The sequence below is a fragment of the Schistocerca serialis genome, chromosome 10 (genome assembly GCF_023864345.2).
Source record: "Schistocerca serialis cubense isolate TAMUIC-IGC-003099 chromosome 10, iqSchSeri2.2, whole genome shotgun sequence".
Classification (NCBI taxonomy): Eukaryota; Metazoa; Arthropoda; class Insecta; order Orthoptera; family Acrididae; genus Schistocerca; species Schistocerca serialis.
In genome coordinates, this window is record NC_064647.1 from 243,756,927 (window position 1) to 243,770,388 (window position 13,462).

The window sequence follows — 13,462 nt, forward strand, 5'->3', positions numbered from 1 at the left end:
ATTTTGAACAGCATTCCTTGCCCGATGGCTGCAATTTATTCACTGTAGAGCTGGTGGCCATCTCTCGTGCACTTCAGTCTATCCATTCATGCCCTGGGGAATCGTTTTCTCTGTGTACTGACTCCCTGAGCAACCTATAAGCTATCGATCAGTGCCACTCTCGCCATCCTTTGGTAGCGTCCATCCAGGAGTCCATCTACGCCCTGGACCGGTCCCGTCGTTCAGTGGTGTTTGTGTGAATCCCGGGGCACGTCGGCATCCCAGGCAACGAACTTGCCGACAGGCTGGCCAAGCAGGCTACGCGGAAACCGCTTCTGAAAATGGGCATCTCTGAACCTGACCTACGTTCTGACTTACGCCGAAGGGTTTTTCGCCTGTGGGAGACGGAATGGCATAGTACACAGAACAAACTGCGAGTCATTAAGGAGACTACGAATGTGTGGAAGTCTTCCATGCGGGCCTCTCACAGGGAATCAGTTGTCCTCTGCCGGCTCTGCATTGGCCACTCTCGGGCGACCCACGGTTGCCTCCTGCGCCGTGAAGACCCGCCTGAGTGTCGGTGTGGCCCACATGCTGGTGCACTGTCCCACTTTGACTGCCCAGCGACGGAAACTTGGGTTACCGGACTCGTTATCATTGATTTTAGCAGACAACGCCTCATCAGCTGATTCGGTTTTACGTTTCATTTGTGAGGGTGCGTTTTATCATTCGATCTGACTTTTAGCGCCTGTCCTTTGTCCCTCTGTGTCCTCCACCCTAGTCCTTCTACGGTTTCATCTGTGAGGGTGGGTTTTATCATTCGATCTGACTTTTAGCGCATATACTTTGTCCCTCTGTGTCCTCCAGCCTAATGCTTCTAGGGTGGAGGTTTTAATGGGTTTTTTTTTTATTCTCATGGTCAGCCAGCCATGGTAATCTGCTTTGTTATTTTGATCCCTTCATCCCGTTTCTTGCGTTTCTGTGGTTTTCTTGTCCACTTTTGTCCATGTACATATTTGTTGCCCTTCATCGTTCGTGTATTTCCTTTCTCACTGATACCCTGTATTGTAGTCGTAGGATATTATGTTTTTTCGTTTTCCGAAATGGACAGTTTTACATTTCTGAACATTTAAAGCAAGCTGCCAATCATTGTACCACTTAAGAAATCATATCGAGCTCTCACTGAGTATTTGTACAGCTTCGTTCAGAGTGTACTTCGTTACAAATAACTGCATATCTGCAAGAAGCCTTATTTTAGTGTTAATACTGTCGGCATGGTCATTAATATACGACACGAACGAGGGTACCAACACACTTCCGTAGGGCACATCCGAAATGACTTCTGCACATGATCGTGAGATTCCATCCAAAATAACATGCTGCGTCCTCCATACCAAAATGTACTCGATCCAGTCACAAATTTCACTTCATACCCCATACGATCGTACTTGTGGCAATAAGCGTAGGCGTGGGACTGAGTCAAATGCTTTTCAGAAATCAAGAGATACTACCTCTACCTGGCTACTTTGATCCAAAGCACGTGACAAAAGTGCGTGTTGGGTTTCATATGATCGATGTTTTCAGAATCCTTGCTGGTTGGCATTGAGGAGGTCATTCTGTTCAAGATATCTCATTCAGAAGAAACTGCAACATTCATTCTGTGAAAACTAGACTGAAACGGTATGCATTGGAATTAAACTTTCTTAAGCGTTGCACAGAAAAGTGCGCGCTATCGAGAGCCGCTTTTTTGCTTTTAAAGGGCTTCGAGCAGAAGTGAAAAAACTCAGTGATAACCTCAAGCATTCAGATCAAAGTTTAAGGGTATCTTTGTGTTACATTCCGTTTCTATACAAGAGTTTCTGTGACCTTTTTTTTCTTTCTGTGTTTTTAATTATTGGTATACTGCCTTTATTAATTCGTTGCTTCTTTGTTTAGAAATTTTCTAATCAGCATTTTTGTACTGACTAGTTCCATGGCTCGCATTGTTTTGTCGAAACTTGTCAAAAAATAAATGCTCGTACATATGCGAAATGATGTGATATCGTTTCAATACACGATCGGCTTTCAATCACTGGAATCGTTCACGACCTTAATGTAGGAGTTTCTGGAACTAGCGATTTAAGATGGAATGAACTCATACATTTAACCGTGGGGGCAGGTAGGTGCCACACCTCGATGTATTGAAAGTATTTTAGGGAACTTTAACTCACGCACCAAAGAAGTCCCTGAAAAGTGTCGCCTTCGGCCCGTTCTTGTGTACTGTTAGTCGTTGTGGGACACATTGATGAGAGAAGTTGGAAAAGATTTAAAGATGAGATGGACGATTTGTCCCTGGTTTGCTTAGTGCACGTGTGTGCGTCACAGACACACTCGAGGAACTGTAGTTGGAGGGGTTAAAACGAGACGTTGTTCCCCAGAAATCCGACAACGCACGTTCTGACTCAGTTCATGAAAGATTCTACATCCTCAAGCTCAAATGAATCCGGACAGCTATTAGTGGACATTAATATGGCGTGTGTCCACCCTTCGCCTTTATGGCTCCTTAGATGCTGGCGATCATTGTGGAGGAATGGCTGCCCACTCGTCCTCAAGAGCCGAAACCAGGTATGGTAGTGATGCTGGACTGTTGGGTCTGCAGCAAAGTCGATGCTGTGGCTGATCCCAAAGGTGTTCCATCGCGTTCAGGCCGGGTCCTGGGTGGGCCAGTCCATTTCAGTAAAGTTGTTGTCCATAACCCATTATTGCCTCACTTATACTGCTTTATGACAGGGTGCATTGTCATGAGCGACAGTCAGTCATTGTCTGCGAACTTTTTCTACTGTACACAGTACATAACGCCGTAAAAAGTGTCCATATGCTTCCGCATTTAATGTTTTCGTAAGCACGGTGAGGAGAACACACCCTAGCCACGAGAAACACACCCCCTTACCGTTACACCACCTCCTGCATACTTCTCTTCGCACCACATACAGTACCAGGTAATGGTCTCTAGAATTCGCCAAACCGAGACCCTTCCATTGAACTGCAGCAGAGTATGGCGCGATTAAATACTCGAAATCACTCGTTTCCAGTCATCCAACCGAGGGAGGTAGCGCAGTGCTTAACCCACTGGATTCACATTCGGGAGGACGACGGTTCAAACCTGCCTCCTACCATCCTGATTTTTCCGTGATTTCCCTAAGTCGCGTCAGGCAAATACTGGGATGGTTCCTTTAAAAGGGCACGACCGACATCCTTCCCTAATCCGATGGGACCGATGACCTCGCTATTTGGTCCTTTCCACCACATCAACCAACCAGTGGTCCAGTGTCCAATGGCGTCGTTCTTTACACCACATGAAGCTTTGGCTACAGAAATGCTACTCGACCATGCGCGCCATTGTTAATAATTCCGTACGCACAATCATTGTGCCAGCTACACTGCTGGTGTGATTTTTTAGTGTGCCTCACCAGTGCTCGAGCGTAGTTATTCGTCAGTACATGATATCTGCGCATGGTCTTGGTTTAGCCGTGGTTGTTCGTTCGCGTTATCAGTTAGCGATCACACGAGGAACATTCAACTTGGGCAGCTTTAAAAGGTTAGATACCCCTGACGGATGTTTCACTCACCGTCAGCAGTCCACTTTCGCTGTCACTGAGCTCTCCTGATCGATCCATTTGCTGTACTGCTTTCCTACAGACGACACGTGCCACCGATGTGGAACACAGTTATCTCGTTACAACATATTTCAGTGAGGCGTGTTTTATTTGATGACCTGATTGTAGACCTGGGTGTCCCAGAGGACCTGCCCTCTGTTTTAACCGTTTATGAGACGAACGCGGTTCTTTCTTTTAAAATTTTGTCAGACATCAGAACTTGTTCCAGGTATGTTGGATGTGAGCACCCGTTGCTGCTAAATAACCACCCAGCGAGCGTTGTCAGTCCCATTTTAACTGAGTTCTTCCTGGTCTATTTTCTGTCAGACTGTTATGGTTGGTTTTTTATAGGTATCACAATGTCAGGGTTGTGTTTTCAGTATTTTTGTGAGGATACAATTTGCTTTTAAAATGTGTTATTTTTAATAGCTTTTCGTCACCTTCGTCTGTATTTCAAGCAAAGGTGTTGGTGACCTTGCCGATTAGCACCCAAAACCAGTAACCATGATCTCCATCCAGACGACACAGTACCGCCCTCCTCTTATTCTGGCGACGCCAAAATGAGACACATTCTGACTCCTACTGAGGGGTGCCGACAATCTTTCTTCCTGCATATCATCGTCGAGTGGAACGCAGAATAGGTGAATGGTTCAAATGGCTCTGAGCACTATGCGACTTAACTTCTGAGGTCATCAGTCGCCTAGAACTTAGAACTAATTAAACCTAACTAACCTAAGGACATCACACACATCCATGCCCGAGGCAGGATTCGAACCTGCGACCGGAGCGGTCGCTCGGCTCCAGACTGTAGCGCCTAGAACCGCACGGCCACTCCGGCCGGCTCATAGGTGAACGATGATGTGTCTAGAACAAATGTAGATATGGTGGAAAAGGTGCAGGTTGGCTGTAGAATGATGGGTATTATATCATTAGCGATGATAAAAGGTGCGTAGTTAATATGCACTCTGTTTGTCTGCTGTGAGATTTATTATCTTCACCCCCTTTCTCTGCCTGAAACCGAAGTTATGTTCCACAAACCCACACACTTTGGGGATTTCCGTCGGTGTTAGAAGGTTCTTGTTAGCGGGTGGCCCGTATTAGTGACAGGAGAAGCCGACCTTTTAACTGTATAGTGGAATTCCTTTGCGGCGCAGGTAGAGGGATTCACCGGTTGTGTTCCCTGCCTGGACAATGGGCTCCCAGGAACAGGGACTGCCTTGTCTCTTCTTGGCGCGTATCACAGAAGACGCGAGCCCTCTGGTATGCCCCAGCCATTCTTGTTTGTGCGGCACAGCAGTACGATTGTGCGCAGGAATTCAAGTTTTTACAAACGCGGTATCTAAAGTAATATTCCTTGAAACGACTTCCAGTCCATTCAAAATTATGCCCCCAGGAGTCAGGCAAGGAGACATTTTGTAACCACTAGTATTCAGTTGTGTGCTGGAAAAAGTTATAAGAGGGTGTAAGAGAGAGGGAAAAAAAAAAAACAGAAAGTTAATGACTACATAAACCTGTGTAGATCGATGGAACAATAAATTATTCGGCCTCGCAGCGGATGATCTCGTAATTATAGATGCAGTCTGACAGACAGCAGAGTAAAGACTATAACTTGTGAAGGAAATAGCTGAAAAGCCAGGTCTTGCTGATGTCGTTTGAAAAGAAGATATACGCGAAAATGAAAGTAACTCGCCAAGAATTTTAAACACAATGTATGCCAACATCAAGAGAGCTGATAAGTGTAAATACCAGGGTGAAATATAAACATAAAATCTTGTACGTAGTTCAGTTCTTTGATCAGCATTGATCGTAAAAGAAAATCAGACCTCTGCCTCCTAATATGTAAAGGAGGGCTTTTCATGAAGGGAAAATTGTAAAACTTACGAAGAAGTCAACCCACTGATGACGGACTCAGGCCAAAACTAAATAAAATCATTTCAAAAAAAACTTTAGGCTGGTTGCAGTACTTACTACAGTGTAATTTACGGAAACAGCTGCTCTGTTCTGGAACCAAAGTGGATAAATTAATAAACATAAAAAGTGAAAAAATAGCAATTAAAATCAGAACTGAACAAAATGAAAAGCGTATGCGACAAAGCGAGAAGTGTATACAACAAAATAATGTGCTATTGAAGATGTTAAATTAAGGTACCATAATACACTTGCAAAATCACATTCCTGTAAGGGTCGGAAACACTACTTTTATCTGATTGCAAAACGGCATTAGGTTTGTCTAAGATAGAAAGAAAAATTTTACGAGAAATACGAGGTGCAATCAAGAACAAAGATGTTACTTGCGATTAAAACCTAACAAGGAAATATATTCATTCCGTCCTAAAATTACAGATGAGATCAATGAGAGACATGTTACACCATATGGACGTGCAGAGAGAATGAGGAAAGACAGATTAACCAAAAAGATTTAAAGCAAGACAGGTGGTGGTGGTGGTGGTGGTGGTGGTGGTGGCGGTGGCGGTGGCGGTGGCGGTGGCGGTGGGGGGAGGGGGGGGGGGGCAAGAGAAGAAAGTGCTTAGAAGAAATACGAATTGAACAAGATACCCTACTCAACAGACAAATTCAGCCTAGAAGTCAACAAATTCAATAGTTTTCACGAAGGTAAAACAAACGGAAAACCAATATGGCTTCTTCGCCATTCATAACTCATTTCTTTCCTTAAACGTCAGATAGCTACAGAATTGAAACTTCCTGGCAGATTAAAACTGTGTGCCGGACCGAGACTCGAACTCGGGACCTTTGCCTTTCGCGGGCAAATGCTCTACCAACTGAGCTACCCAAGCACGACTCACGCCACGTCCTCACAGCTTTAATTCCGCCAGTATCTCGTCTCCTACCTTCCAAACTTCACAGAAGCTCTCCTCGCAGCATTCCCCACAGCATTGAAGCTCCAGTTGATGACAGTGTCGTTAGGTCTACTGTAAATTATTATTTTAGGGAAATACCACTACTGATATTATTATTTGTGAATATTTCAGTTCTGTTCATCATGTCGAAGAAATAGTATTTCAACACTGAGCGAGATGCAGATGCCATTTTAGAGTTGCTGCTGAATGGAGAGGTGTCAGATTTCGATTTATCGTCAGATGAAGAAATAGTTCCTGATGTAGAACCCTACTTTACTTCAAGAGAGAAGAAAGAGAGAGTGAGGGCTGACAAAATAAACAAGGCAGAAACCAATGATGAGTCAACTGCAAATAATGAAAGTGGTGTGTGCAGTGACAATGATAACAACGCTACTGATATTCAAGACAGTGATCCACTTACCAACAATGAGCTCAGTGATGTAAAATACATTTTGTCAGAAAAAAGGACATCAAGTGGCGTCATCGTCCTCTCTCTATACTGGATTCATATTACGAATAGGAACAATGTATTGAAGAACAGGAAATACTTTATCCTTCAACTTATTTCAGCAAGTACATTACCGATGATCTATTCAGTACTATGGCTGATATGACAAACCCATATGCCTTGCAGAGTGGAACAATTAGCAATTTCAAACAAACTACCCCAGCGGAACTCCAAATCTTGTTTGGGCTTCATATAATTATGGGAACTCTAAAATTTCCTGGAGTCCGAATGTATTGGGACACGACATTGAAAAATGCAATTATTCTTGGTCATTATGCCCAGAAATAGATTCTTCCAACGCAGAACAAATTTGCATCTTGTTAACAACATGGCTATACCAGCAGACAATAAAGACAAATTCTATTAAGTTCGCCTGTATATACTGCCATCCGTAACAGACGTCTTGAGTTATCCATGGAGGAAGAGCTTGCTGTTGATGAGGCAATGATCCCATCCACAGGGAAGCTGTCAGCAAAACAGTATGTGAAGGGAAAGACTTCTCCGTGGGGTATCAAAATGTACATGTTATGTGGTAAGAGTGGACAAGCCTATGATTTTATTCTTTATCAGGGAGCATCGACTGAATTTCAGACATCTTTTTTGAAGGAATTTGGCCAAGGTACAACAGTAGTTTTACAATTAGCCCAGAGAATAAAAAACGAAATGGGGCATAAGATATATTTTGACAATTTCTTTTCTTCATACAAGCTTTTACAAGCGTTGAAACCAGAAAAAATTTGTGCTGCTGGAACTGTCAGAGTTAATCGTTTTGCAACTCCTCCTCTAATACTAGATAAGGAGGCAATGAAGAAGGAAAGAGGATTTTCAATTTGTAGCACAATGACATAACACTGATAAAATGGGTTGAGAACAAAACAGTTGTTGTAGGCTCTAATTTTATTGGAAAAGGAGAAATTGACAAAGTTGAACGTTGGGAGAAAAAAAAAGAAAGTAAATATGTTACTATCGATCGACTAGAGATTGTAAAATGCTACAACCATGGCATGGGCGGAGTTGATCTTTTTGATCAATTGATGTCATACTACAGAATTTTTATAAAGTCAAAGAAATGGACACTCAGAGCTATTTCCCATGCTATAGATTTTGCTGTGATACAGATCTGGTGCGAATACAGGAAAAATGCCAATGCAGTTGGTCTACCAACGAAGAAAATAATGGATCTGCTACACTTCCGTATGAAGCTGGCTGATGTTCCAGTTTTAAGTGGGATGGATACCTCGAATAGAAAACGAGGCCGACCATCTGCCACACCTCCAGATGCACCTGTTCAAAGACGACGAGGAGAAACTAGGCCTCCTCCCTCCTCAAGAGATTCAGTATGATGGAACACGTGACTTGCCTCTTCATGAAAGTGGTGCACTACCTACCAGGTGTAAATTTCCGGGATGCAAGGGACGTTCACGAATAAAATGTGAAAAATGTAACGTACATCTTTGTTTGTCAAAGGAAGAAAACTGTTTCCGTTCATTTCATGTCAATTAGAACCACATGATGGACATAATTCCTGACTCATTTCATTTTTAATTAAAACTATGGTGAATTTTGCATGTATTTTGTGTGTAAATGATTTAAAATTTATGTGTAATGTTTTAATAAATTAGTTTTGTCTGCTATGATTTCAGTGTTGATTGAGAGCCAGTGTACACAAATGTGTACAAAATTGTTTTCGAAAATGGTAACATACCTTTTTATAAATGTTGCTACTAGAATCATGAAAAAAAATCACCCAAGTCCATTACAGTATTTAAAAAAAAATTTCCTTCCCCCAGAAAAAATTCGGGTCTGAAAAGGTTAAGCACACCTAGTAGGGATAGCAGCGATCCGTCGCATGCTATATCGCCCGCAATCGTTCGCTCGCCTCGACATTCCACACAAGAGCCATTTGCCAAGCGATTTCAATCAGTATCATGAAAGTCACTGTATTGAGAAGTTCTGCTATGGAAAATGAACTGCTATGTTTAGTAGCAGTTGCAGCTGATTTGCGTATCTCCACGAAGACTTGTAAAACATAACGTAAGATAAACGAGTATTATAATTAAACTTGTTTTGAAATGCTTTTCTTGGGAAGTTTACGTCACTTTACAGAGAACATTACATTTTCTACTGACGCCAACTAGAGTGTGTACACCATTTCAGTGTGCCAGTACAATTCGTTTTACGTTTATTACTCATTTTGTTTTCGTTATTCTTATAATGAAAGTGCAAGTATGTACACGATGTATGAGTGGAGACGTTTTCAATAGCAGCACTACTGATTGCCGTAACTCTTGTTATAAATTGCCTTAAGGGCACGACAACATACTGTGTCTTATTATGTAAGAAGTCTTCGGGCCACTCAGATAGATGTGAACCTATTCCATATGCTCGTACCTTCAACAGCTTGCAATGGGGTCACCGTGTCCAATGCTAGAAAAGTGGATTCTGCCTATTGCCCTTGCCCTTCATCCGTAGTTCGCAGTACATCTTATGATAAAGGGCAAGCTCAGTTTCGCACGAGCGATGCTTTCTAAAACAGTGCTGATTCGCGTACATACGCTTCTCTGTCTCAAGAAAGTTTTATGTATTCAAACTAAGAATATGTTAAAGGATTATGCAGCCGCAGACAGACGTTAGGGATATTAGTCTGTGACTTAGCGGGTCCGTTCTCTTACCCTTTGTACCCCTTTGCACTTGCCTCCGCATTTTCCCCACCAGTCCCTTGGGACTGTGTGCTTGGCGTGAGGTCCATGATAAATGCAAGCTAGGTACAGAGCCAGTGCCATGGTGTACTCTTTGTAAAATCGAGCTGGAATTCCATTCGCTCCTAGTGAACTATTCCTTCCGTTGTCAAAACTTATTCATCGGTTAACTTCTCTAACCCTTCCAGAATCACCGGTTTAGTTATCCCGCGTTTATTCTCCGGTTGGGCGTTATTGCGTGTTCGTACAATACGTTTTCCGCGCTATTCCGCGAATAGCACTTAACAGCTCTCAACCAGGGGCTGCACAACTAGCCGTTAGTAGTGTAGCGATCTGGCAATAATTTCCTGTCAAAATTTCATCTTCGTAGATACACCGAGAAGATGTAATCTTTCGTACCTGTTATTCCTTTTTCTACGGATTTTGCTAATAATTATAACAATGCTGATAATTCGCGCACCCAATCAACCACAAAATGGCGACTTGCATTCACCCGTTCGAGTTTACTCGGCTCAGCTCGTATAGTCCCGCCGCGTTTTGTCTGTGGGAAAGTGTCTTTAGTTCGACATCATCTACACTATGCACACAGCACACATCCAAAGATGATCATATAATTCGTTCAGAAATCAACTCGAGAGTGTGTTCAAAAATGTTCAAAAACTAACAGAGATGCGTTTGAAAACAATATGAATAATCGGCTTTGTGATACAAGGGTGTTTTTTTCTTCAAGAATAAGAATTTGGCGCCTCCTGAAATTGCCTTTCGGAGCCAGATACCCAGTTTTGCCCCCCACCCCTCCGCCCAGATTCGGTGGTGAACCATGCATAATAAACACAGAACAAGTTGTAACCTTATTGCCACACACCGCTGCTAACAAGGCAGGATGCCATATCACATGCAATCCATCAGATTGCCAGAGATTTCCATGCGATCAGCGAATGATCTTTGTAGTTGTCCACACACATGCGATCTACGAAACGATCGGTCGGCTGTGCGACGGATCGTGTATGGAGCCGTTTACAACGCAGTAAAGGCAAAACATCATCCACAGAAAAAAATGCATCTGTTGCTATTTTAATCATCTACTTTCTATTAAGTATACATGAACCTTACTGGTGGCAGAGATCAATGTCCATTTACTGGAAACAAGATTAAAGCATTTTTGGGTTTTCACGCTTCTTGTAGACAGATAACCATCTATTCATTTCTATTCAAGGGAAATAGCCTGCTAAACGTGACTTGTACGCGACTGTGAACTTTTATATATTAAAAAAAAATACCCTCCGGTAACTATAACCGATCAAAATTCCAGTGGTTTCGTAGCCGATAAAGATTCCTTAAGTCTCGTCGATCTGTGTGTGGTCAGATTCTACAAAATATTATTCGTTGTTGGGACGATGACTTCCTCGTTTAATAGCAATTTCAGATAAGTTGCAATTTCATTTCAGGAACCTGCTGCAAGTACATGCAAAAGTGTTTTTTGACAGTCGCATGGAGGGCAAATGGTAGTTCATAATGGCGTGATCAGCTGTCGCCGCCGTTGCGTTATAATAATTTGTTTTCCATATATATTTCTCATTTCAGTATCTGTTGTATCATCTGCCGCTGTATTTTTAACTGTGGCTTGCTTTATAACCCTATTCGTAGAATAAACGTGTCCTGTCTCCACAATACAGGAAAGCACTCCACTTTCTGAATTAATTGTTGCTTACTTTTGCTGGGCCACAATATTACTTGTACCTGTATTGAAATCACTAGAGTAACACAAATTTGAGAAAAACTTACAGCAGCTGCAAATGCCTTTGAGGAGTGTGGTTGAGGCACCTGCAAATATAATGTTGCTGTAAACAATTCTTCCAGGGAACTAGGGGAGTTGTCAAGCAGATACATTTTCAGTTTGTGATTGAAGTTAAAATTATCTATTAAATTCTTTACACAACTGCATAATTGGTCAAAGATTCTTTTTGTTGCTGAATACATTTCTTATTCAGTATTAGATTTATGGATGTTACTGTTTTTTCTAAATTGTGATTGATTGTTGACAATGGATTCAGAAGGGAATAAAGTACTCTGCAGCTGCTGTAAGTCTGCTCAACTGATTAAAGAGCTGTTTGCAAGAGGTTCTGGGGTGGACACCACATATCATCACAAATACTTTCTTCCTCAGTGACGAGTAAACACTCACTGTGATGCCACAACAAATGTGCAAATGAAGTAGGAAAAGTGAGAGAATTTTTCTACACATACAAAATGTTTTCTATATGTACAAAATCTTTCATTACCCATAACACAGATTATACAGAGCTTCGGCATTGAAGTAGAACTCAGAGTCCAGTGTATCCATCAGACTGACCGTACAGTGATTACTGCTTTCTAAATAATTTCAGCCACACACTGTTATGGTTAATTCAGCAAGTTCACAAGGATTTCTTTCCTAGTTGTAAAATATCAACTACTACACCTGTTGTTATCACATAATTCATGTTTCTTACTACCTTATTTTTAAGTTCTAAGTCCATTTGGGTAACATGTTGAACTGTGGTAAGACAGCTACCATGATATTCAAACTTACTCAGTGGCAATTATTCAGTCATGAGTGTGATTACATTTAGTGACTGTATTGCAAAGGATTTTATTTGTGTAACTGTATCAAGAAGTCGAAATTGTTTTGAGGATGATGAGAGGAAGTATATGCTTTTTACCTCCCTGACTGAATCACTACAGTGTTTGGCTAAAATTATTTAGGATGCAATATTAAATATGTAGGTCAGTTTGAAGGATGCAATGGAAACTTAAGTCTTTAGCTATCACTGCAGTGAATGGAATATTATTTTTGATTACTCTGCTTCTGATGCTACTGTTATCCAAAGTTCTTCAGGCTGTAATAAAACCCAGAGAAGCTGGAAAGTGTTACCCGTGTTTCAGATTTAAATCTACATGCATTGTAAGACTTGTTTCTTTTGCCTACCACAGCAGCAGGATAAACTGAACTTCCATTGTGTCATTCACAAGGTAATCGAAGACCTCAAAAAAGGCACGTGGCTTTTAGAATGGCGAGAAGTTGTTTTGTGCATCATTTGAACATAGGAAAAGACTAGGTAGTTAGAAAGGCAGTTTCTCGTGAAGGAAAGTACGTTTGAATCGAGATCAGAGTGTAAAATTTTAAATGTTTGTCTATTCATGAAAATACTGTCATTAGGTTTCTTCTAAACAACAGGACATATAAAAACAATGGGGTACTTTTTGTGGATTCTAGATATTCAGTGCGCTTTAACATTACCGTCATGTCATCTGTTAGTATAAGTAAAAATTGGTTTTTATTTCACTTATGTCTCATCTCATTCACAGTATGATATTTTATTCTGTGACTTTGTGAGAGATTTATAGTGATATAAAATTATTATATTTTTTCTTTCAAGAATGCACTTGGCAAATAGGTGATTGTGTTTCTCTTTTCCAGCTGCAGCAACCAATCACAAGACGCAGAGCGATGACTCGACAAGCAGTGTGGACCCAGCATTTTCCCGGGACCGTGGCATGTCTAGTCTTCATCAGGTAAGGGTGTGTGTGTGTGTGTGTGTGTGTGTGTGTGTGTGTGTGTGTGTGTGTGTGTGTATAGAGAGAGAGAGAGAGAGAGAGAGAGAGAGAGAGAGAGAGAGAGAGAGAAAGTGAAGCACCCAGAAGGGTAGGAAGAGATGTGAAATTCACCAGGTGAAGAGGGTAAGTGATGTTAGTTCAATCATAGCAACATGTGGCAAGTGTCGATGAGCGTTGTTGTATTGT

The 13,462-nt window shown here is 41.7% G+C and overlaps 1 protein-coding gene and 1 non-coding gene across 4 annotated transcripts in view; one reads left to right on the plus strand and one right to left on the minus strand.

Annotated features, from left to right (window-relative positions):
- LOC126424785 (G patch domain-containing protein 2) overlaps nucleotides 1-13,462 on the plus strand; it is a 145,112-nt gene that overhangs the window by 71,559 nt on the left and 60,091 nt on the right. For all 3 annotated transcript variants that reach the window (XM_050087552.1, XM_050087554.1, XM_050087553.1), the window contains one exon: nucleotides 13,140-13,234. In XM_050087552.1, coding sequence (XP_049943509.1) covers nucleotides 13,140-13,234 — 95 coding nt within the window. The remainder of the gene's footprint in view (nucleotides 1-13,139; nucleotides 13,235-13,462) is intronic.
- Trnas-cga (transfer RNA serine (anticodon CGA)) lies at nucleotides 6,336-6,410 on the minus strand. The gene has a single exon. It is a non-coding gene; the product is annotated as a tRNA-Ser (tRNA).